Raw genomic sequence first — 22,909 nt, 5'->3', positions numbered from 1 at the left:
ACCAGAAATTATTCCACCAGTGTTCGTGACTGATTCAGTATCTCCTGCTGAAAGAACTCAACTCGTGACTGATTCAGCATCTCCTGCTGAAAGAACTCAGCTAAATATAGATGTGTCCGAAGGGCCGAATGTACCTGAAAGAGTTGAAGAAACAGATTTGCAGGTACCTACTGAAGAACCAGATGCTCAGACGACTACATGGAGGGAAGTTCGGGATCAAACATCAGGAGCTGTAGAGCTGAGACGCTCTACATGCATAAGGAAAGCCCCAGAAAGACTGACTTTGTAAATTATTTAGCTGTGTGAATAATTTGGTATTTTGAGAAAAATTGTAAAATGTATTTCTGAGTAAAAGGGGAGGGATGTAGTAATCTGATGTGTAATAAACGTTTAAGACAAACATTGTAGTGTAAGGTCACATGATTTTGATACCCAATAGCAGAGTAGCGCGAGCTACCTCTGTAGTGAGTAGCCTTCAGTTAGATAAAAACAAAAAACTACTGCGGATGCTGGAAATCCAAAACAAAAACAGAATTACCTGGAAAAACTCAGCAGGTCTGGCAGCATCGGTGGAGAAGAAAAGAGTTGACGTTTCGAGTCCACATGACCCTTCAACAGAACCATAGCCTTCAGTTAGAGCCTGAAGAGTAAAGACAGAGTTTTGAGTTGTAAGCACACAAGTGTAGCTGCTGAGTTCCTTTTGTAAATAAACAAAATGTGTTTCTTCTAAGAATGGTCTACCGATCCTCTCCGATCGCCCCAAAACAACCCGGATCCTTTAGCCCCAACAAACCAGGGCACTGGATCCAACAATCTTGACATTTTCTCATGCAGCAGCTCTTGCTGCGTTGACAGGATAAACCTGACTTACTCTATCACTGGCAAGTGGCAGGAAAGTAAATAATTGAACCCCAGTTGGGACTGGGCTGAGGCTTTGCGCAGTGAATGGCCCTGTCCCACCCTGAGGTGGATGGGCTGTTCCCACTCCTCCAGGACAGGGGGCGCCAGGGATCGCGGGAGGAGGCGGGCGGTGTGTTTACAGGAGTCGGGCTCGGGGAGCCAGGTTCCCTCTTGCTGGTGTGTGTGTGTGTGTTGTGTTCTGTGTGGGTGGAGGGGGAAGGAAGCCTCTTTGATTTCTCTCCCTGTCTCCCCGTGCCCCAGCTTCTTGTGAAGCTCCGGATTGAGGAAGCAGCGAGTGCGGGAGGAAGCGGCCTTCTGGCTGGAGCTCCTTTTTCAAATAACAGAGTCGTCAAGACAGCCTCTCCTCCCTCCACCACCCCCCCCCCCCTCCCCACCTTCCTCCTCCTCACACCCTCCCCCCCAACCCCTAACCCCTTCCCCTCCCTCAGCCCCCCCCCAGCAACAGGAAAACGCAGGGAGAAGGGAAGATGTTGGCCCTTTTCAACAAGCTGCTGGACTGGTTCAAGTCCCTCTTCTGGAAGGAGGAGATGGAGCTGACCCTGGTGGGGCTGCAGTACTCGGGCAAGACGACGTTTGTCAATGTGATAGCGGTAAGAGTGTCAGCAAAATAATACATGTTCGCAGAGGGCAGGGAGGTGCTGCCGGAAAACCCGATAGAAATCAGCCCAGTTCAATTGTATTATGTTTGAGCAATCACTTATTTATACTAGTCTTTTTTTTAAAAAAAAGAAACGAACGTTAAAAATAAAAACGATTCCCAGCAGTTTTTGAAGATTTTTTTGCAATGTTGGCAACACTTGCCTTGTTTTATTTCAGCGATTGAAAATGTGCATTTGCATTTAGTTTTTTTTTTGTTAGAAAAGATGGTGCTTTATTTGAGGAAAAAAAAACACATACACAATTCTGCGCATGATCCGCACCTCCAGCTTTAACTTCCTGACTAGTTTCTTAACCCTCTGCGGCCTGTCCGTACGTTCAGCTAACATTGCCTTGTTGTACATGCCCTGTGGTTTTAATTTCCTTCTCATTCCCTGGGTGAGTGTTATGAAGATGTTTGCTGGTTCGCAGTGAACATGTAATGCTTGTAATCTCTCTAAACAATGCACACAACGAAAATATGGAACGTTTAACATATTTGAAAAACAAATAAAGGTAATTCATAGAGGGCTTTGAGAGAGCGAGAGAGAGAATTAGCTCCTTTTAGGGTTACACCCTGGTTGTGAGTATTCATGGATCATCTGATGATAATAATATATCCAAACAGAGGTTTGTTTTACTAAAATGAAAACACCCTGCAATGTTTTACATAGTCTAATTGTTGAGTATCTTTTAGTGCAGATTTGATTGGCATGTTGTATAAATGAATTTCATTTCAATAGATATATGATATATAGATATCCGATATAGATATACATAATAGATATATAGATGCAATTTAGTTGCATCATATGACAAGTCAATAAGGGTTATATGACCCTGAGCCTACTTTATCTAAGTACTGTGTTTGTACAGCTCTTTGTGGTGACAAAACAATCCTATTTGGAATAGAAAAAGAGAACATGAGCCACGTCATTATTATAACAGTGATCTTTAATCTGTTTAGATTTCTCTCTCATTCCAGCGATACAACTTCATAGAACGTTCATTATAAAGAACTGGATTTCCTGTGACAGGAGCCAATGGAGAATACATTATTTTGTAACCTGGGTTCTCTGAGTCTTGACACCAACTGTCTCTCCCAATCCCAGAGGAGCCACATGTACTCCTTGCACAGGATATTTTTTCTGTCTGTCTTGCTTCCTCCTTGAGTAGAGTTGTGGTCTTCTACTGTTCTGACTGCAACTCTGTCTTTGCTTTCTTTCTCTCCTCCCATCCTACCCTTGCACATTGAGGAACAGGGAAGAGGAAAAAAATGGCCTGTAGTGCTGTTGAAATGGTTTTGCAATATCTTCAGGATATTTTTAGCCCAAGGCTAATCACTTTTAAAACTCAATGTAAGAAATAACTGAATCAAAAGGGGAAAACTCACTCAATTGCTGGGTTACTAATTTCAAACTATAACAAATATCTTTGTGCCTCCCCTTATGCTAAATCCCAGTTTTCTTTTCAAATAGATCATTAGTTGCTACTTGAAAAAAAATGCCCCTCTCCACGAGCACTAATTGCCCTTCAGTATATCATTCAAGTTTCATGTAAAGCTCAATTTGTGAATAGCTTGCAGACTCTCAGAGCTTTGGTAGGGGTAATTACAGTCTATCCTAATTCTGATTTTGCCTGATGTCTGGTATTTTCCCTATCCCTTAACATAGCTGAGATCTACCAGCTCAGCACAGATTGTGTGTGGAACATAGCATCTTCCTGTCTAATGACTCAATTCCACACTGGTATAGTTGTACATTTGAACCCACAGGAAAGCTGGCTGTTGGGCCTGTCTGTCAAGTTTAGAGATGAGGAGGGGTGGCGTTGGGAGGGTAGTTAAATCAAAGAGGTTGGAGTGGATGCTCTTTGCTAACAGAACTCGCTGATATTGGAATAAGTTTACTTTCTGCCTGTGATTTTACTTATAAAAATAAAATATATCACACTAATCAGAGTGCCCCCACTCATATTTTGATATAAACAGAGTATAGATGGAGGATTGTCCTTAAGATCATATGGTCTAGTTTGTAAAGAGAAAGACTATATTAAAATTGTTGATTCATGTCAGTATGTTATTTTCACTTTCTCTTAATTGAAAGGTACTCTCTTTAGAACCCTTCAGCTAAGCTTTTACTAGCAAAAGGAAGTTTTCACATAACTTATATGGATAATCATCTTGAGTAGATGGAAGGATACTGTTGACGAAGAATAAATTATATGTTGAAAATACTTATGTTATTACCCACCCATGAGGCCACCTTTCACTTAACAGCTGCGTTGTTAATCAGTAAAATTTGTTTGTAATCTTACACTAATGAAATGTTTTTACATTATTGGCTGTTGATATGTAAATTAGCCAGTAGAATATGCTGCAATGTTAATTATGAAAGTTAACCAAATATTTGATTTAATATAGTTTTCCTATTGTGCAAATTGTTTTTGGCCGCAGTCATGTTGGTTTTGTCCTTGTACAACTTGTATTTGGTGTTTATACTTAATTCAGAGCTTTTTGTGGAGGATAAACCCACATTTTACTAATTTATGTACTGTCATTGACATCACTATGAAGCTGTGTTTCTGATATCAAAACCTTTTAATTTTATAGTTTTTGAAGTTGTTCTTCATTTGGATGGTCCTTTTTTAGTAAACATGTTGCCTGATTATGATACTGAATTATGTATACCTGGAAGATTCTACCTTTCATCCCTAATCTCCATGGTGCTACAGTTGTATATTGGCTTTGCTTTCCTACAGCCAGGTAGCTTTTAAGAATTATGATCTAGTTTCGTACACACTGTGGCCACTTGGATGATGCACCAGATGGCTGTCTGCTCTTATAAAACCATACCCTAATGTGAGCAACTGATTTCAGGAAGTGAGGAGTGAAGGTTAGAAGAAGCACAACCATTTTATTATTTGTGGGATGTTTCAAACCACCTGACTGTTCTTTACTGCTCTGTTATACAGAGAGGTATTTAGCCCTGTTGCACTAAATAGAAGAGTGAGAGTTCCTTTTGTAATTCATCTTTTGAATGCTGATATCCTGCGATGTTTTGTACACTTTATACCACAAAACTCATTTACTGTAAGGCCTGTACAATTTTGCAAGGCTAACAAATAGCTGTAGTAAATACAGAGCTACAGCACAGAAGCAGGCTGAGAAAGTGGGGTGACCTCATGGATGACTTCATCCGTACCGGGAATTAAGGGAATTGAACCCATGCTGTTGGCGTCACTCTGCATCACAGACCAGCCGTCCAGCCAGCTGAGCTAACCAACCCCCAAAATATAAAATATAAAATACTAGATCAGTAGCTGAAGCAGCTATATATCGTGCTTTTTACATTCATGCTGCATTCCAAAGAGCATCACAGAAAACAATTTATTTTGCAAGTGCAGACAGTATGTGCACAGCAAGGTCCCAATATCAATTGAGATGAAGGACAAGTAAATCTCTCTTTACAGTTTGTGTGATGGATAAATGTCTGCCAAGGCACCAGGGCAACTTCCCTGCTTCTATTTAAATGGTGCTGTGGGATATTTTGCACTGCTTGAGCAGGTAAGCTGGGCTTCTCAACCAAACTTTTGAATGCTGATATTCACCAATGCAGCATTCTTTGAGTGCTGTAATGAAGTGTTTGGCTGGGTTATATGCTAAAGTATGTGAGTGAGGCAGGAGCCGACAATCTTTAAAGTCAAGTCGATCCTTTGGCCTTGAATTGTAGCTAACAGACAGCCTGCTTAACTTTTGTGGAAAACAGCATGATGTCGTTTGAGCTCTTTGATTGGATTGCTAGCTCTTTTTAAACCTACTCCCACCACCCCTTAACCATATTACTGAACACTTAATGGGGAATCAGGTTAGAGCTGGGTGCAAGATTACTTCCCACAATCAAAGCATCTATTCAGTTGCACTTAGAATATACAGTATCTTGATACTTAAACTGGTTAATTAGTGTCTATTGTTGTGGTAGCCTTTTTAACTGAAATTCCCAGCTGAAAAGTCAAAGCTCAAAGTGCAAGGTTGAACAAAAGAAGAGAGAAGACGAGATAAATTGAATAGATGTAATTAGATGACATCAAGCTTGATGTAGGTTAACTGGTTGAATGGGTGATATTTTTTCACATCCCACAGCTTGAACAGTTTGCAATGTAATTTGACTGTTCAGGCATTCTGCAAATTATTGCTGCTGGTACAGGAGCTATTGCTGCTGGTACAGGAGCTATTTTATATTAGAGCTTAGCATTAGCTGAAATAAGTCCATATTTTTTCAAGCAATATTTACCACAATTGTTTTCTAAATGATTTACTTCACATGACTCAAATGTCTTGACGGAACATGTCATGTGAGCTGACATAAAGCAGAAGTAGAATCTCCTTCACCAGAAAACAACAGTTGCTAAGTTTCTGCACACTTAGTTTTTAAAATGTTAGAGATTGTATTCATCAAATTATATTTGATAGATAATTATATTTGACACTGGTTTTATAATTTGTATTACATTTGTACAAATTACCAAATATTTTAGGTTTCTGAGAATGGGCGCTCCAACTCCCAACTATTGGGTTGGAAGGTCACTTTGGGTGTGTGCGCAAGAAAGAATAATCTTCACCTCGCGTGTGTATCGTTCTTCCTTGCCCCATTGCTTTTTCTATTCAACATTGTGACGTTTTGTTTGAGTTTTGGCCACCTTTCCACAGGTAGGGAAAACAGTGTTAATAAATAAATGGACAAGTGTGTCATAGGGAGGTCAACACAATATAGCCCCTTGTACAAAATTAAGGAAATAATTATATGGCTGGTGAAAGAAGTTGCAGATTCAGATTTGATTGCAATACAAATACTAAAGTGACAGGAAAATACCAGCTTGCCTCATATGAAACTCAGTTGCAATATGTGATCCCCTATGCTCCCTACTTACCAACCACTGTATAATCTTTTGAGGCAAAACAAAACAGATTTTAAAAGTGCACCGTTTCAGAAAAAGAGAATTGTGACAAATTCCCCTCTAGCACTTTTAAGACAATTGAAACTAGGCCCAGGACACCAAAGTGAGTGATGCATGTAGAAACAGAAGTAGACCATTCAGCCCTTCAGCCTGTTGAATTAAATCGTGGCTGACCCATATCTTAACTCCATCTATGTGCCTTGGTTCCGTAACCTTTAATACCCTTGCCTAACAAAAGGCAGTTGACCTCAGTTTTGAAGTTTCCAATTCACCACAACAGCTTTATGGGGGAGAGTTCCAAATTTTCACTACCTTTTGTGTGAAGTGCTTTGTGCCATTGTCCCTGAACAACCTAACTTAATTTTAAGGTTATGTATTCATAAGGTTATGTGTTCTAGGCTTCTACCACCTGCTGAAACTGGTGAAAAATTACAGCCTCAGTAGAGATCACTGCTTGGGGTCGCATCCTACCAATTTGAGTACCCATTATCCGTATTCTTTGTTTCCTGCCTTCTAAGTAATTTCCTATCCAAGCCAATAGGTTGCCTCCAACTCCATGCTACTCAGTTTTTGCTAAGCCTCTTAAATCTTGTCAAATGTTAATTATATGGACTTCAAAATGCCATGCATAATCACTCCCTTATTCACCATGTTAGTTACTTCCTTCCGCAAACTATTGTGTTGCTATGCTGCTCTTCCAGTGTTTCAGACCTATTTGTTGATTGTAGAAATTAGCTTGCAAGACGCATAAATAAATGATCAAGTATTACACAACTGGGTGACTCGTTTTCCTGTCCCCTCCTAGCAGCGAAAAACTTCACCCCTAAGGTGCCAGCACTGAACACAGCCTGGCTAAAGACAGGCTCTTGCCATGTTGGAAATCGTAGGCCAACAGAATCCCCTTGCTACAAGGTTTGGAAACTGATTGTTTTTAGACTGTGCCACTGGTTCTCTATCAACTAAGCTGTATTATGCAATAGTGCACTGCAGATTCTTGGTTTATCTGGTGTTGAAGCATGTGGCAGCGAAGATGCTGCTGATGGACTATCCGGAAAAAGGTGTAGGGCTCTGCATGTATTCCAGACTCACCCCAATCTATGAGGGGCCCTAAAGAATGGTAACTTATTTTTGGATGCCTTTTTTATATTGTGAAAAACGTCCGGTATTGTGTCCGGTCAGAAGGAGAAATCCTTGGTTAGTGAAGAACAAGTATGCGACTTGCATAAATCAATCCCTTTGATTAGATTTTGTATCTTCATTTGCAGTAATCTGCATGCCTGACAGATTTCCCCCCGAATAATATGCTAATCAGGACAATCTGGAGTAGTTAAGGCATCATGCTTTAAGCCCTGAATTGGCTCGGAATATAAAAGCGAGTTAAATGTGCAGCCAGTTTATTAATGAGTAAATCATCCAGCACTTTGTGTTGAGGTAGCGAGATGGCATGAGTTGCGAGTAGCCACAAATTGTTGGACTATTTGAGCTATTGCATTATCACTTCCCAATGAGTTTCAAGAAATTGTTACATTTGCACTGTTAGAATGCAATAACTAGGTTCGTTAGACATGACTTTGATGATAAATGTTTTGCATCACTGAACATCCCACCTACCTTTTGTATGCAGCAAGTAGTTAGTACTGGTATTTAATGGCACGATTTTGATGACAATAGTTATGTTATTATAATGAAGCCTAACCTTGGTGCCCAGAAAGGGTACAATTGAAACTTTGGAGTCTCACTCCAGGTAGTAAATTGTTCCTAGAGGTTTTTAAATTTAATTGTTTTTCTTTTTTCTCTCCATGCAGTCTTTCTTTACCTCTTTATTTCCTTTTATCTAATTCACCCTTTTCCCTTATCCATCATTCCTCTTTCTTTCTCTATCCTTAAACTTCATTGGCGAAGGAGAGATAGACTCTTCCTGTCGTTTAGTCTTGCCACCCTGTTATCTGTTCAAACTTCCAGTAATTTGTGGCACAAACATTTTCCTAGTTGGAGAGCAAGGAAAAACATCTCTCAAACTGGGCGTGCTGTGAGGTACCTTTTTCTCGTAAATTCTGTATTTCTTAATTGAACACTTGGTTTACTTCAAAAACAAATGCAGCTACATTTAATTATAGCATGCAATTCTGAGATACTGCATTGCTACGGTTTCCCTTGATGACTACATTCAGCACATGGCAATCAAGATTATTCCAGGTGGAAGTAAATGACCTTATTAAAAATTATTGCTTGGGTTTGGACTTTTAGAATTGCCATGTAATTAAGATATTAAATATCAAAATCAACATGTATAGAAATCAAAAGTTGAGTGTCCAAAGGCACCTGCAGGCATACAAACACATTAATTAGGAGCAGGATTAGGCCACTTGGCACAAGAAGCATTAATGTATTTGTATATTGTGGAATATATATAATTGGGTATAGTTAATATGGCAGTCTTGTCTGCTGTGTTTATTAGAAGCAAGAAAGCACAACATTCTGTGACCTCTAATTTTCCAAACTCCATAAATCCCGATTCTGTTCTTTCTGCTTTGTTGGCTGAAAATCTCTTGCCTCAAGTTTTTACTTGACCTTCCTTTCCTACTCTTTCCCCTGCATCCCTCTTGGTTGCAAAGGAGCTTTTCCCAAATGGCATATGAGTCTTAAATTACTATGTATCATATGTTTTAATAAAATATCTCAACGTAAAGCTGCTGCAAGTTGATATTAAAATATAGGCCCAAGATCTCTAAGGTCCATTTTTTCTTAATAAAAATTAGTGTTTCTGCATTAGGTTTTGAGCAGAAGAGCTCATTTTGTTTAAGTAGTCATATAAAATGAAAAATTAGAGGTTACAACCTGAGAATTCTGTTAATACTTTAATAAACTGTATCATTGTAGCGTTACCACTTGAGTTATTGACTGTGGGTATCAAAATACTACAGCAAAATGCCACGAGCCAGTATGCTTTAATACTGTGCAATAAGTTTTTTGCAAGCTGCTCTTAATTCATCATAAATTGCTTCCACCACTGACAGATCCATAACCACCAGTACCTCTCCAGTGTGAGACAACTCCAAACTCTCTGCAGACACCAGTCCTGAAGGACAAAATCTATAATGTGCTGCTGAGTAGCTTTTCTTGAGCAGATTTGTTGTAAAAATTTCACATGCTCATCATTGTGATTTACTAATTTCCTAATTACAACACAAAAAAGGATTAGTACATTGACTGGACAAAGTGCCAAATTTTTGAATTGTACTTAAATCTATCCTCTGGTAGAGATAATCAAATATTGTGCTTGTTTTGGGGGTTTTCTTTTGTAATGATCAGGAACCCAATCTTAGCATCAAGCACTTGCAGGTCACCTATAGGATAACTAGCTGCCGAGTAAAACTCCCCCTACCCTGTCCATAACTACGTTCCAGCCTGCTACACTAATATATTGTTTTTCATTTGCTACATTGACGATCTAGAGATAAGGCAGCCAGATAGTACCAAGTTAGGCATTTAGGGGCTGGCCCATGCCCATGAGGAACTGGATTCAAACCACTGAAAAATGTTTATAGGCTGTAGACAGCGAAGACCTTTTCAGGTCTCAGCTGGATTTGAATTCAGTCCGAGATCAAAGTATCTTCCCCTCTGCATCACTTCGTTCCCTGTTTTGCTTTCTAAATTGTATAATATTTCAGTACCCTGATTTGCATTTTAGTAAAGATGGTATTGGAAACAGTGAAGCTGAGTGATGACTCCTTGAATATGTAATTTGTTCACATTAGCATTAAATATTAACACCATCTCGTTAAATGCAACTTTTCCAATTCTCTATACACTAGAGTATAATGTATCCAGCTTTCTTTCTGGTGCTAAATAAATGGTTCAGACAATTTATAAAACCATCAGTTTATGAAATTTCATAAGGCATTGCTCATATTGTGCATTTAAATGTAATAAAGTGTGAGAAGAAATTCCAGTGTTTGAATTAGTTGATGCTGCATTTGTAGTAAAATTTCTCCTGGAACTAATTGTTCAGTTAATCTTTTAAAATAGATTTCAGGACCACACTCCCTACCCCCAATGCTTCTACCTCCCAGGAATTTGTAACATGAGTTTTAGTATCCTTCCATCTAGATAGGTTGAAATGGATACAGTACATTTGCATTGCAGCCCTTCACACATACTCCCTTCCCAGACCACCAGAGATTGGACAGATGGATTTATCATCTGCTCCCTCCCTTTTCCAGTTAGTTGGATGTATGCCCTGCCAAGGAATATATATGCTTCTTCCTCTCTCTTCGACTCTACTCTTTCTTCCCCCTAATTGTCAAGGATTAAACATATAAAATGAAATGCTTAAAATGTATAACTGTTGTTTGGTGTAGTAGTAGTAAGAGTCTTAATGGCGTGGAAAGCCAGGCCACTAGATATGTGAAAATAGCTTTCCTTTTCTCTGCATATAGAGGCACCAGCTTAATGCAAATGAGACTAACTGGACCTTTTCAAAGCAATGCAAAAAACTCAATTCAGTTGCGTTCGAGCCTAACCTTTTCTTTAATCACGATCGACTTGTAATTAAGGCCTGTGCAGCAATTTTCCAACATTAGTTCCAAAGTAATTGTGGAAATTTGTAGAAAGTGGAAAGAATGTATGATAACAGGAAAAACCATAAGACATAGGAGCAGAAATTAGGCCATTCGGCCTGTCGGGTCTGCTCCGCCATTCAATCATGGCTGATAAGTTTCTCAACCCCATTCTCCCACCTTCTCCTGGTAACCTTTGATCCCCTTACCAGTCAAGAACCTATCTATCTTGGTCTTAAATACACTCAATGACCTGGCCTCCACAGCCTTCTGTGGCAATGAATTCCATAGATTCACCACTCTCTGGCTAAAGAAGTTTCTCCTCATCTCTGTTCTAAAAGGTCTTCCCTTTACTCTGAGGCTGTGCCCTCGGGTCCTAGCCTCTCCTACTAATGGAAACATCTTCCCCACGTCCACTCTATCCAGGCCTTTCAGTATTCTGTAAGTTTCAATCAGATCCCCCCTCATCCTTCTAAACTCCATCGAGTATAGACCCAGAGTCCTCAAACGTTCCTCTTATGTTAAGCCTTTCATTCCTGGGATCATTCTCGTGAACCTCCTCTTGACCCCCTCCAGGGCCAGCACATCCTTCCTGAGATACGGGGACAAAATTGCTCACAATATTCTAAATGTGGCCTGACCAGAGCCTTATAAAGCCTCAGCAGCATATCCCTGCTTTTATATTCTAGTCCTCGAAATAAATGCCAACATTGCATTTGCTTTCCTAACTACCGACTCAACCTGCAAGTTAACCTTAAGAGGATCCTGGACTAGGACTCCCAAGTTCCTTTTGCAGTCCAGATTTCTGAATTCTCTCCCCATTTAGAAAATAGTCTATGCCTCTATTCTTCCTACCAAAGTGCATGACCTCACACTTCCCCACGTTGTATTCCATCTACCACTTCTTTGCCCATTCTCCTAACCTGTCTAAATCCTTCTGCAGCCTCCCGCCTCCTCAATACTACCTATCCCTCCACCTATCTTTGTATCATCTGCAAACTTAGCCAGAATGCCCTCAATTCCTTCATCTAGATCATTAATGTATAAAGTGAAGTTGTGGTCCCAACACTGACCATCATCCATACCCAGTTGACCATGTTGTGTATCTTGACAGCTTGTGTTTATGTAGCACCATTTTTAATATAGCAAAGATGCTTTACGACGAGGAGAGGGAGGAAAAAATAAAGAAGCAGTATGGAAATAGACAGAGAATCATTATGTAGGAGTTAGGACAGGTGATCCAAAGTTTGAGTTCTAAGAAGGTTTATATAGGTGGAGGCAGAAGTAGAAAAGCAATGGAGATTAAGGAGAGAATTCTGGATGGTAGGCCTAGAACTGGAAATTCTGCCACCAAAAATCATGCGCGGGGGGAAATCTATGAAACTTCAAGAATTGGAAGACCAGAAGATGTAGACTCAGCACGAATCTGGATGCGATTCTGATACAGGTTTGGAAGAGGCCATGGAGAGATTTGAAGCATGCATGAGCATTCTGAATTTTGTGTCAGTGAATACAAGTGTGATGGATGAGCAGAACTTACTATAGTACAGGATATGTATGGTCGTGGTTTAGACAAAATTAATTTTACGAAAGTGGAATTTGGGAGGTGAACAAGTTGAACATTGGAGAATTTGAGTCTCGATAAGCGGGAGTGAGGCAGACCTGGGTGTTGGCTAATGTTATCTTAACTAAACCAGCACCTTTAGGCATAAAGCATCTTTGTGGTACTACCAAGTAAAACAAATTTGACGCTTTTTGGTATGCTATTTTGAAAAGTATAATTTCCCATTAGATCATTGTTAAAATTGCATTTTACTTTACTCATATTGGTAGAACCCAATTTTTTTAAAATAAAAATTTCAGGCAATGGTGTATTTTTTTTCTTCAAAAAATACATTCCCATATGAGGTGAGTTAACTTGGACTTGTTTGACTTTAACCATTGAAATGCAGTATCTAATTTTTAAAATTCAAACAGAAGTAGGCAGTTCAGTCCCTCAAGCTTGTTCGGCCATTCCAGAAGAGTTCTGATCAGTACCCCAATCTTGTTTACCCTTGATACCATTGCCTAATACAAATCCATTGATCCTGAAAATTTCAATTAATTTGGAATCAGCCTTTCAGAGACTACCTTTTGTGTAGAAGTGTTTCCTGATTCCACTCCTGGATAGCGTAGCATTAATTTTAAGATAATGTCTCTTGTTCTGGATCCCACCCAGTGGAAGTAGCTTCTCTCTACCCTATCAAATCCCTTTATCATTTTGTACGCTTCAGTTAGATCACCACTCAGCCTTCTAAACTCAAGGGGATACAAGCCAATGTATGCAATCTGTCGTCATAATTTAACCTTTTTAGTCCTGTTATCATTCTGGCGAATCTAAGTTATGCATCCTCCAAGACTAGTATATCATTCTGTTCCATAACATCGCCCATATCAGCACTTGCCTCAGCTCTTTGGCTGCTGAAATCTTATCCATGTTTTTGTTACCTCCTGACGTGTCTATTCTAATGCAGACCTGGCAGGCCTCCCACATTCTACCCTCTGTAAACTTGAGGTCATCCAAAACACTGCTGCCCGTATTCTAACTCAAACCAAATTCCAGTTAAACAACAACTCTAGTTTAAGATTTCCATCCTTGTTTACAAATCCGTCCATGGCCTGCCTTCTTCCCCAATCTCTGTAATCACCACCAGCACTACAACTCTCAGATCTCTATGCTGTTCTAATTCTGGCCTTTTGTGTGCCCCTGATTTTAATTACTATTGCATTGGTAACCATACTTCCAGCTGCCCAGGCCTTGAACTCTGGACTCCCCTTACTAAACCTTTCTCTGCCCCCCACCAGATTTCTGTGGCTCAGTGTCATATTTTGTTTTATAATGCCTCTGTGAAGCACCTTGTGCGTTTTAATACATTTTTGGTGGTATTTAAATACAAGTTGTTGAGGTGCAGTTGCCAAAACTGAACTCCAGATGGGGTCTAATCAAGGCTCACCAGTTGAAGCTTTCCCTTTTATTCCAGGCCACTTGAGATAAAGGTCAACATTCATTAGCATTTTAAATTTTGTACCTGTGCATTAGTTTTAAATGATTCCTCAAAGACTTCCGATGCAACAGTTTTTAATGCAAAAAAAAAATTCACTGTGGAGGCATCCTACACAATTATAGTGTACATTGTGTTTAAAACCAAGCGAAGCAAATAAACAGTATGTGACTTCTGTTTATTCTCATCCAAGCAATATCAAGCTCCCTAATCTATATACATTGTTAATAATGCTTCACCTTGTTGTACAAAAGATGCTTTTATAATTTATTTGATTTAGTTTGTCTCCATTTCCACATACAGGATTTGAGATTGTCATGTTTTTATTTTGTATGCTGACCGCTACAAGTTAATATCCCCAGCATGTTGATGTCTGAAGGGGTCTCTGGGAAGTAGCATTTAACAAAAATAAACCTATTAACATAATGTTCATAAGTAATGTACATCTTTCTATTGCGTAGTCATTTTTCTACTAGCAATCAAATTTGGGGACCCTCATAGCACAGCTGCCTTCCAGAGAAACTCAATTGACTGGATTCTAAAAAAAGCCCCTTTTCATAATAGTGTTATTCAATAAAATCAGTTAATTTGAATGTTTAGATTTTTGAGCAATAAATGATCTGAGTTATTTCCATTGCTTGATTCTAACTTCAAATTATCAGTAACTTAGAATTTATTAGAATGATACAAGTTATTCATTCACAATGCAAAATGTATTTTTTTAATATTGAATCAATTCTATACTAAGTTGACTTGAAGCTTAAATTGCCTTTAGTGACTTTTGGAACAGTTTTTAAGCAACGGCAATTTGCATCCACACTTTTGTGTATCATGTGCATTTGCGAGTGAGATATGTTCCCTATACTATCCTTAGATAGGTGCAATTGCGACTCTTCTTTCTGAGATACTGTAGCAACATTAAAATGGAACAGTGCCTTCCTGTCCAGTTTCCCATAGCCAAAAATAGGTGCAGAACAAAATCTGGTTGCCTGTTCTCAGGAAGTGAAGAGAAAATTTTTAACGCAAGATGCTTTCATTCTCTGCTGGAAATAGTCGACGGTATTGGTAAAAAGATGAAAATAAATCTTCCGCTTCACTAAGTCTGTGTGCTGAAGTTTTCAGTACCCTTTCAGAGCATCAATCATGTAAATTGTCGCATAGGGGAGGTGAAATATCAGTAATTCTTATGACTGGCACAAATAAAATGATACAATTTCTGTGGTACCCCACAGTAGTTCCATTAGTGTTGTAGGTCAGATCAGCCTTGGGTTTTATCACGTATTTATTATTCATTGCTTGTGCTAGTATCTCTTGAAGGAAAGCTAGAGTTGTAAAATAATTTGTATGGGTGTACTTTATTCAGATGTACATTTTATATTAATTTTAGGAGACAATTTGGCAAAACACATTACCTAGCCTCGTCTGCGATATTTATTTACACAATACTCTTGTATTGCATAGTCTTTTTAGTATTTGCTGCCCAACTTGTAGGGGACTGTGAAAATCTTCAGTATCAAGATGACAGACTAGTGACCTTTTGCCTCCTTTTCTCTCAGTAAATATGTTGCCAATAAAGGTAGTAACTAAACTGACTCAGCATGATTTTGTTGTTCCCAGTACTGTAGTAATGCCAGCAGTTGATGACTTCAGCATTCTGATGGTTTTTTCATTTCCCAGATGATCTTTTTGAGAATTTTAAAGTTCTATATAACATGACAAGTGCTCCTGTAATAATATATTGTCTTGTAAAACTCAGTATAAATTCTACTTTATGATACTACTGTGATCTTTGTGAACCTGGTTAATGAAGTAAAATGGTGATGACACATGAAACTTAGAAATTATTTAAAGCTTCATTGGTTTTGAGAGATCTATTACAAAAGGGAGTGTCAAGCACGAAAGTGTTGCCAATTTGCTTGGATTCATGGAATGTTACAGTGCCGAGGCAGGCTATTCGGCTTCTCAAGACGGCAAATGTTTTTTCCTCCATATGTCACCTTGCTGAATCCCAATCTCCTACTCGCTCCCATATTCTTTAGCCCTTATTTTCAAGCAGCTAATAATTCCCTTAAAGAAGTTATGGCCTGTACTTCAATAAGGATTGTGGCAAAAAATGCATATTGTAACCATCCTCTGTGTAAAGACATTGTTCTAGTATCTCCTTTCAATGTTTTCATGATTTATCTTGCTTTTATGCCCTCTTGTTACTGTGTTGCTGATCAGTAGAAACAACCTATTATTGTTAGGCCTTCATGACCTCTTATCAGATCACCCTCTAATCATCTCTGCTCTTGAGAAAAGACTTCTGGTTTGCATACTTTTCATAACTGTAACCCTTCATCTCTGGCAACATCCTGATGAAACTATATTTTCCATTGCTTTTACATTGTTCCCACAAGAGAATGTCCAGGAGTCTGCTCAGTACTTCATTTAAAATATTCTAATTTAATGTATATTTCCTTTCCCTATCATTATCTCCACTTTGCATTTTCAGTATTGAATTGCATCAGCTACCTGCCTGCCCTTTATGCTATCCTATCTATGTCCTCTTTCAATCTTTCACAATTCACAATCAGAAAATGTCAGTGTTGTTCCAATAGTTCTTAAGACCAAATCATTTATGTGCATTGTAGATAAGAGTAACTCCAACCCACTGCTGTGAACAGAAGACCAATGAATTGAAAGCAGTCCACTGAAGATATTTTGCCCTTCATGTGTATATAAGTCTCAATGTCAGAATTCAGATAAGTATTGGTGTTGCAGGTTTCATATGGTGAATATGGTGCAGCCAACCTGGGGCCTCAGTACAAACCTTTTATGCATTTGTAGAGGGACACAGTGCTGCACATTACTAAGGAGTGTCCTTTCTACAGACTAATCATCTTAAACTCAGCAAATGAGAAGGCTATTGCTAGGTTTTGGGGATTTGCATTCACTAAATAATACTAATATGGTGAATATTAAATGTGAGGATAGGTTCTTTGTTTATATCTTTCCTCCTCCACCTCATGTGTGCGTGCCCCCCCCCCCCCCCCCCCAAGTACACACACAGACAACCATCTCTTTTCTGGAAAATGAGTCTGATCACAGTGTTTGATGCAGAATTAGTTCTCCACTGCTGTTTTCCCTAGACATCAATAACTTGACAAATCCAGTGAATATCGTCAATGCACAGTAAAAATTGTTGCAAAAAGAATTGTCTTCAGTGCACATTAGGAAAACCCTTCCACTGAGAAGGGCCCTTATGGTGATCTTAGTCTTTCATTCTTTTTTCCTTTGGAAACTTTTAGAAGCTAAATTCCATATGCCCTTTATTTCTAATATTTTTCTTTGGATTGCACCTGCAAGTCTGAAATACGCAGATACCTATACTCATATAATTGTACTTTGGTGACCCTCTGATGTAATCATTTTTAAAAAAAGTTGTCACCTAGTTTTTTTTGTAAATACAGTTGAATAACATTGTGACTTTCCATTTGGTGCTTTGACAAATGCCACCCACCATGTGATAAGAGAGGTAAATATAAAGCAGTGTTGCTGTTTGAGGAGAGCTGTAACATATTGAAATACAGTTAATTTGTTCTATAGTAAGGTTGTGTTTCTACTACAGTCAATTCTGTTTTTGTTAAATATTTTGTTATCTTTTGTGCCAACAGTCTGGACAGTTCAGTGAAGACATGATACCAACAGTTGGATTCAACATGAGAAAAATCACCAAAGGAAATGTTACCATCAAGGTACTTAGCCGCTCCTGATTTTTCCAGTATACTCTCCTTGCAGTGGCATGATTTTTAGATAAGTCAAATATGCAATACGTAAATTACCTGATATATCCTGAATTTATCACCATGCAATGGTCCAAGTTGTTTCGTGCATTTCTCAATTGTAATATTTAATAATTAAGTTTTTCTTAAATAGATTTCTCACTTCAGATTTCTAAAACTTGTTTCCTTAAAATAGTAAATGTTGGCATTATTTTGTACTGCAGATCTTCTATCAAAATTGTTGTAAATCAGCCTGGCACACTTAATCAATGATATGTCTGCATGTACTCTATTTGGGGGCTGAGGGTGGTGAGCTGGTTGATGATTTTAACCTGCTATCCTTTCCTTTCATGTGCATACAGTATCCTCCCATTTCCTGCTACATCATCTCCATGAGCACGATCTTGTTACTAAATGCCTGTAGATGAAACCGCCAAGTTTCTTTCAGTTTGCGTTGCGATTGCCAGTTCAAGCTAGTAATAGTCTGGTGTAGATGCAGCATGCTGATGAAAACTGTCCTCCAGTTGTAATGATGGCTACTGATTGATTTGGAAGTGGATCAAATACACAACATTGCTGGGAAGTGTAAGCACTCTTTTGCTGGAAAAGCACTGTTTATATAGCACATCTGTTCTGATACGGATTGCCACTAGAGGTGCTGCTTTTCAAAATAATGTACTTAATCTAACCTAATCTAATCCAGTGAGTCATGATGACACAAATTAAAATTGCTTCAGAGTTCTACGCACTTGCTATTTCTAAAATGTAGGCCCACTGCATGTGTGTTCTGGGTTGTGTCTAATATAACTTAAGTTTCATCTGATATTAGAGCGCAGAGTGAATACTGGCCATGCTATTGTGTTTGAGTAGTTTAGTTTGGCTCAGTAGATGTAAACTTCAGCTACAGTATGTGTTGGTAAAACATAATACACATCGGGTTATTTGGTGTTTTAGTTGCAAATATTCAGATGGAAGTGGTAACTACTCCACTGTCAGACCACCATATTGGTTGTCATACTTTGGACTATTTTGGATTCAAGGCTGTAGGATCTTGAAAACATAGAAACTTGGGTAGTAGCGTGATGTACCTTTGATTCTTTTGCAAAAAGCCCATAAAGGCCTTAATGTTAAATGCTTAGATCTGTCCTTCAGTATTTGATAGCCTATGGAAAAGTATTTTTATTTTTGTCGTGCTGCAAGTTAGAACATTGTATAATAAAACAGTCCATGAGAGAAGGAAGAATCAGTAGCCAATTTATTGCATGGTGGTCAGTAAGGGCAGACCTATTGTCTGAGTAGAAGGTGGTAGAGAAAGTTAGAAAATTAAACGAAAGAACGTATGGTAGGAAGCAAAGGATAAAACAAAGGCTAAGCAGAATCAAACTTGGACTACATTTATTATATAAATGTCACTATTTTAAAGAATACTTTATATTAATTGCCTACCTTAATTTTAGCTTTGGGACATTGGTGGGCAGCCTCGATTTAGAAGCATGTGGGAACGATACTGCAGAGGAGTCAGTGCAATTGTGTAAGTACCTTAAATTGGTTTATTAATGGGGAAAATTAATTACAGTACGCATTTCATTTAATGGCCTGTTCTGTAGTTTAGACTGTTTGGTGATATCGCAACACAATTGTCTAATTAGGTCATTTTTCTTCCTTGTCTCTCCTTGGTCAGAAGTTTACCATGTCACGTTTTTTAAACACTTCTTTCTACACCTTGTCCTTTGAAACAATTTTCTTCACTTTCCCTCCTCTCATCCCTTCTTCTCTTCTGAAAATGTTGTCCTACTTAAGTTTCTACGGGACCTTGCCCGCTGATTGATGTATTGAATGACTTGGTCTTTGGTGAGTATTGGGCTAGGCATTAAAGCCAGACCCAGTCCTGTGCTTATATGGCACCCACATGCTTGCTGAGTGGTGATTGCTGTTTCAGTGGTTGCTGAGCAGTAATTGGGAATGGAATCACTGGCCATTTTTTCAATTTCTAACCTAGGGCACCAGAACCAATTAATAGTACCCCTACTATTTTACTGTCTGAAATGAGCTACCTTGGCACAAACCAGATATCCAACCTGATTTTTCTGGTCAGCTACTCATTGGAGCTACTGTGGAATGCCATTCAAACAGAATTTTTAATATGTCTCCGATTTGTGCATTTTTCAGGTACATGGTGGATGCTGCAGACCGTGAGAAGACAGAAGCTTCAAAGAATGAATTGCATAATTTATTAGAGAAACCGCAGTTGCAGGGAATCCCGGTATGTCTATTCCTTTTAAATTTGTAATGAGTATTTAACAAGAAAAACAGTAATCTTCAAAGCCTTGGAATTGGAAGAGAATGCTTCTAGAGTTCATTTGTTTCACTCTGATTTGGTGACTTGGGGTTCTAACATTATGATGGTACAAAACTTGCATTGTGTAACAATTGCACTTAAAGATTTCGAATTCTGTAAAAGCAACAATGAAAATTCTAATATATTTATTATAAATATTTTTAAACTATAAGAGGAAAGGGTGATGCAATGGTTAACAGAAGCTTTAGCAAAAGCACTTCAGTATATAGACAAAAGACAAATGTTGTGTATGCAGTTGGTATTTAGCTGTTACTGGAATAGTATCATCTGCTCTTCCCCACAGTGTGAGGCAATGGTATTTTTTATTTGCTCATGGGATGTGGGGGTTGCTGGCTATGCCAGCATTTATTGCCCATCCCCAATTGCCCTTGCTCAGAGGGCATTTAAGAGTCAACTACATTGCTGTGGGCCTGGCGTCACATGTGGGCCAATCCAGGTGAGGATGGCAGATTCCCTTCCCTAAAGGACATTAGTGAACCAGATGGGTTTTTACGGCAGTTGGCAATGGTTTCGTGGTCATCATCAAACTTTTAATTCCAGATTTTTATTGGATTTAAATTTCACCATCTGCCTAGGTCCCCAGCGCATTACCTTGGGTCTCTGGAATACTCATCCAGTGATAGTACCACTATGCCACCGCCTCCACTGGTATTGGTATAGCTTCTGATTTAGCTTCAATGCAGACATAAAAGGCACCTTAATCATTGAACATAAACATGTTTGCCAGCAAGGCTCTAATAAAATGGTTAAAAGCATGAAATCAAGAAAATTTCACAGTATCCAGAGCAATGGCATATAATCCACTAGAACGTGCTATTCATGACTATTATACTGTAACATAGGAAGAGAAGTGCCAATTCAGTGATTACAATGGTGACTCTGTTGCTGTTGACATTCACACTATTATAAGTGAACTATTTCCTAAGTTCTTTTAGGAAAGAGATTTGCATGATTTCTTTACAATTTTGATTTTGAGCTGATTGACACCCAATAAGGAAATCTGTAGTTGGGTAGTGTGAAACATTCAAAGGTTATGCACTATTTTTCTGACCCATGCACTTGGCAATTTTCCTCTTGTTAAACAAAAACATTGAAAATGCTCAACTATCAAAAATTGCTAAAGTACATGCATCATGTAAGTTGAAGATCCATTTAAAATTAAACACAATGTCGGAAATGGTCAGCAGCATCTATGAAGAAAGAGTTAAAGTTTCGGGTTAGTAAAATTTCACTGACTTAAAACATTAATTATTGTCCCTCTATTTCCCTGTGCTACCTGACCTGCTGAGTATTTTCTATTTATATTTCAGATTTCCAGTATTTTGCCTTTTTGTGTCCATTAAAATTAATTGGTTCAATAAAAAAGAAGTTTTGATTACACATTTGAACCTAAGTAAATATAAAGACTATAGTTAAAAACATTTTGTGGACCTGTTTTGACATTGGAAAGACATATTGCAGAAGGTGGACATAAATCATAAGATGGAATCTGTACTATACTGTTTGACTCTTCTTACATAGCCATTAAGAAATAGTGACATGGTCTCCATAAATTGCTTTTACTATTGTACTACTTATACTAAATGTTTCATTGTAATACTGTTAAGGACAGTGCACTGTTTATGATAACATACAAACATTTCTACTATTATGCTATTATTGTGATTAATGTATGCATGTCAGTGATGACAGACTTATAGAACTTTAATCAGATACGGATGGTTCTATATGTGGCTAAGGTTTAGGAAATTATCATTTTTAAAAACTCTAGATTAAAGGAATGCAACCTTGATTGCTGTCAAGGAAAATAATATATCCTATTAATAGTCCCATTTTGCATTCATTTTCCACATGCAAAGCACTGCTTTCATTTTATTTGCTGATCACGTTTTCCTTGGGATTTTGCTGCTACACATATTTAAATCATGAATATAAGGCAAAATAACTATTTAGTTCTTGTTCCTTAAGTATCCGAAAATGTGGATGTTCACTCTTCTAAGTGTGTTCATCTTTAATCATTTAAGATCTATATGAAAACAATAACATTTAATTGTGTTATTAAAACCGCACTCCTTTGTTAAGAATTATTTCATCCTCATTGCATTCATGTTATATTGTTGGGAACTGTCTTCATTGAAAGGATGGAAAGTTACATTTTGGCAGCAAATCCACCTGAAAAGGTTTGCTACAATGGTAGGCTAGCAAAGGGGCAGGATTGGATGCGGGGTCTTAATTCCTTCAAGCACACAAACTATTGTACCAACACTTGAAGAAATCAGCAATAGTTTCAGAGCAGGGTATCTAATAGGTAGCAGTTTGGAGTGTGTTACAACACTGACTCAAATGTTCTGACTTATGATGCTATACTGTGAGGTAGGTTTGTAACTTTATCCAATCATCCCAACCAAAGCCTGGCTGAAATCTAACTAGCTGATAAAAACACAGAACTTAGATTCAGTCCTGGACTGCAGCCTGAATCTGATAACTGTGGAGTATGAAGTGCAGCAAGCAAGACATGTATTCCATCCGCCACCGGGGAGCTTTGCGTACGTGTCCTTACAGGTATGTGCAGAGCTGTGACCCCCTGATGGTGATGTTTTAAAAAAATCGATGCTAAGTTTGAGGAATTAATGTTTGCAGAGGCACTGGGGGAGCTCCTTGCTTCTCTTCAAAAAA

General features: G+C 38.4%; 1 protein-coding gene across 2 annotated transcripts in view; it reads left to right on the top strand.

The window, feature by feature from the left end:
• The first annotated feature begins 1,024 nt into the window (after positions 1-1,024).
• LOC144683549 (ADP-ribosylation factor-like protein 8A) overlaps positions 1,025-22,909 on the top strand; it is a 48,514-nt gene continuing 26,629 nt past the window's right edge. Inside the window, exons 1-4 of one of the 2 annotated variants that reach the window (XM_078546669.1) lie at positions 1,025-1,511; positions 17,767-17,847; positions 19,332-19,405; positions 20,044-20,137. In XM_078546669.1, the coding sequence (XP_078402795.1) occupies positions 1,389-1,511; positions 17,767-17,847; positions 19,332-19,405; positions 20,044-20,137 (372 nt within the window). In that variant the 5' untranslated portion in view covers positions 1,025-1,388. Of the gene's footprint in view, positions 1,512-1,905; positions 1,957-17,766; positions 17,848-19,331; positions 19,406-20,043; positions 20,138-22,909 lie in introns of those variants that run through there. The other variant, XM_078546670.1, reaches the window with a different exon arrangement.

This window comes from Cetorhinus maximus, chromosome 8 (genome assembly GCF_964194155.1).
Source record: "Cetorhinus maximus chromosome 8, sCetMax3.hap1.1, whole genome shotgun sequence".
In the NCBI taxonomy this organism is placed as follows: domain Eukaryota; kingdom Metazoa; phylum Chordata; class Chondrichthyes; order Lamniformes; family Cetorhinidae; genus Cetorhinus; species Cetorhinus maximus.
Note: the sequence above shows the minus strand (reverse complement) of the source record. Positions and strands in the feature narration are given on the sequence as shown.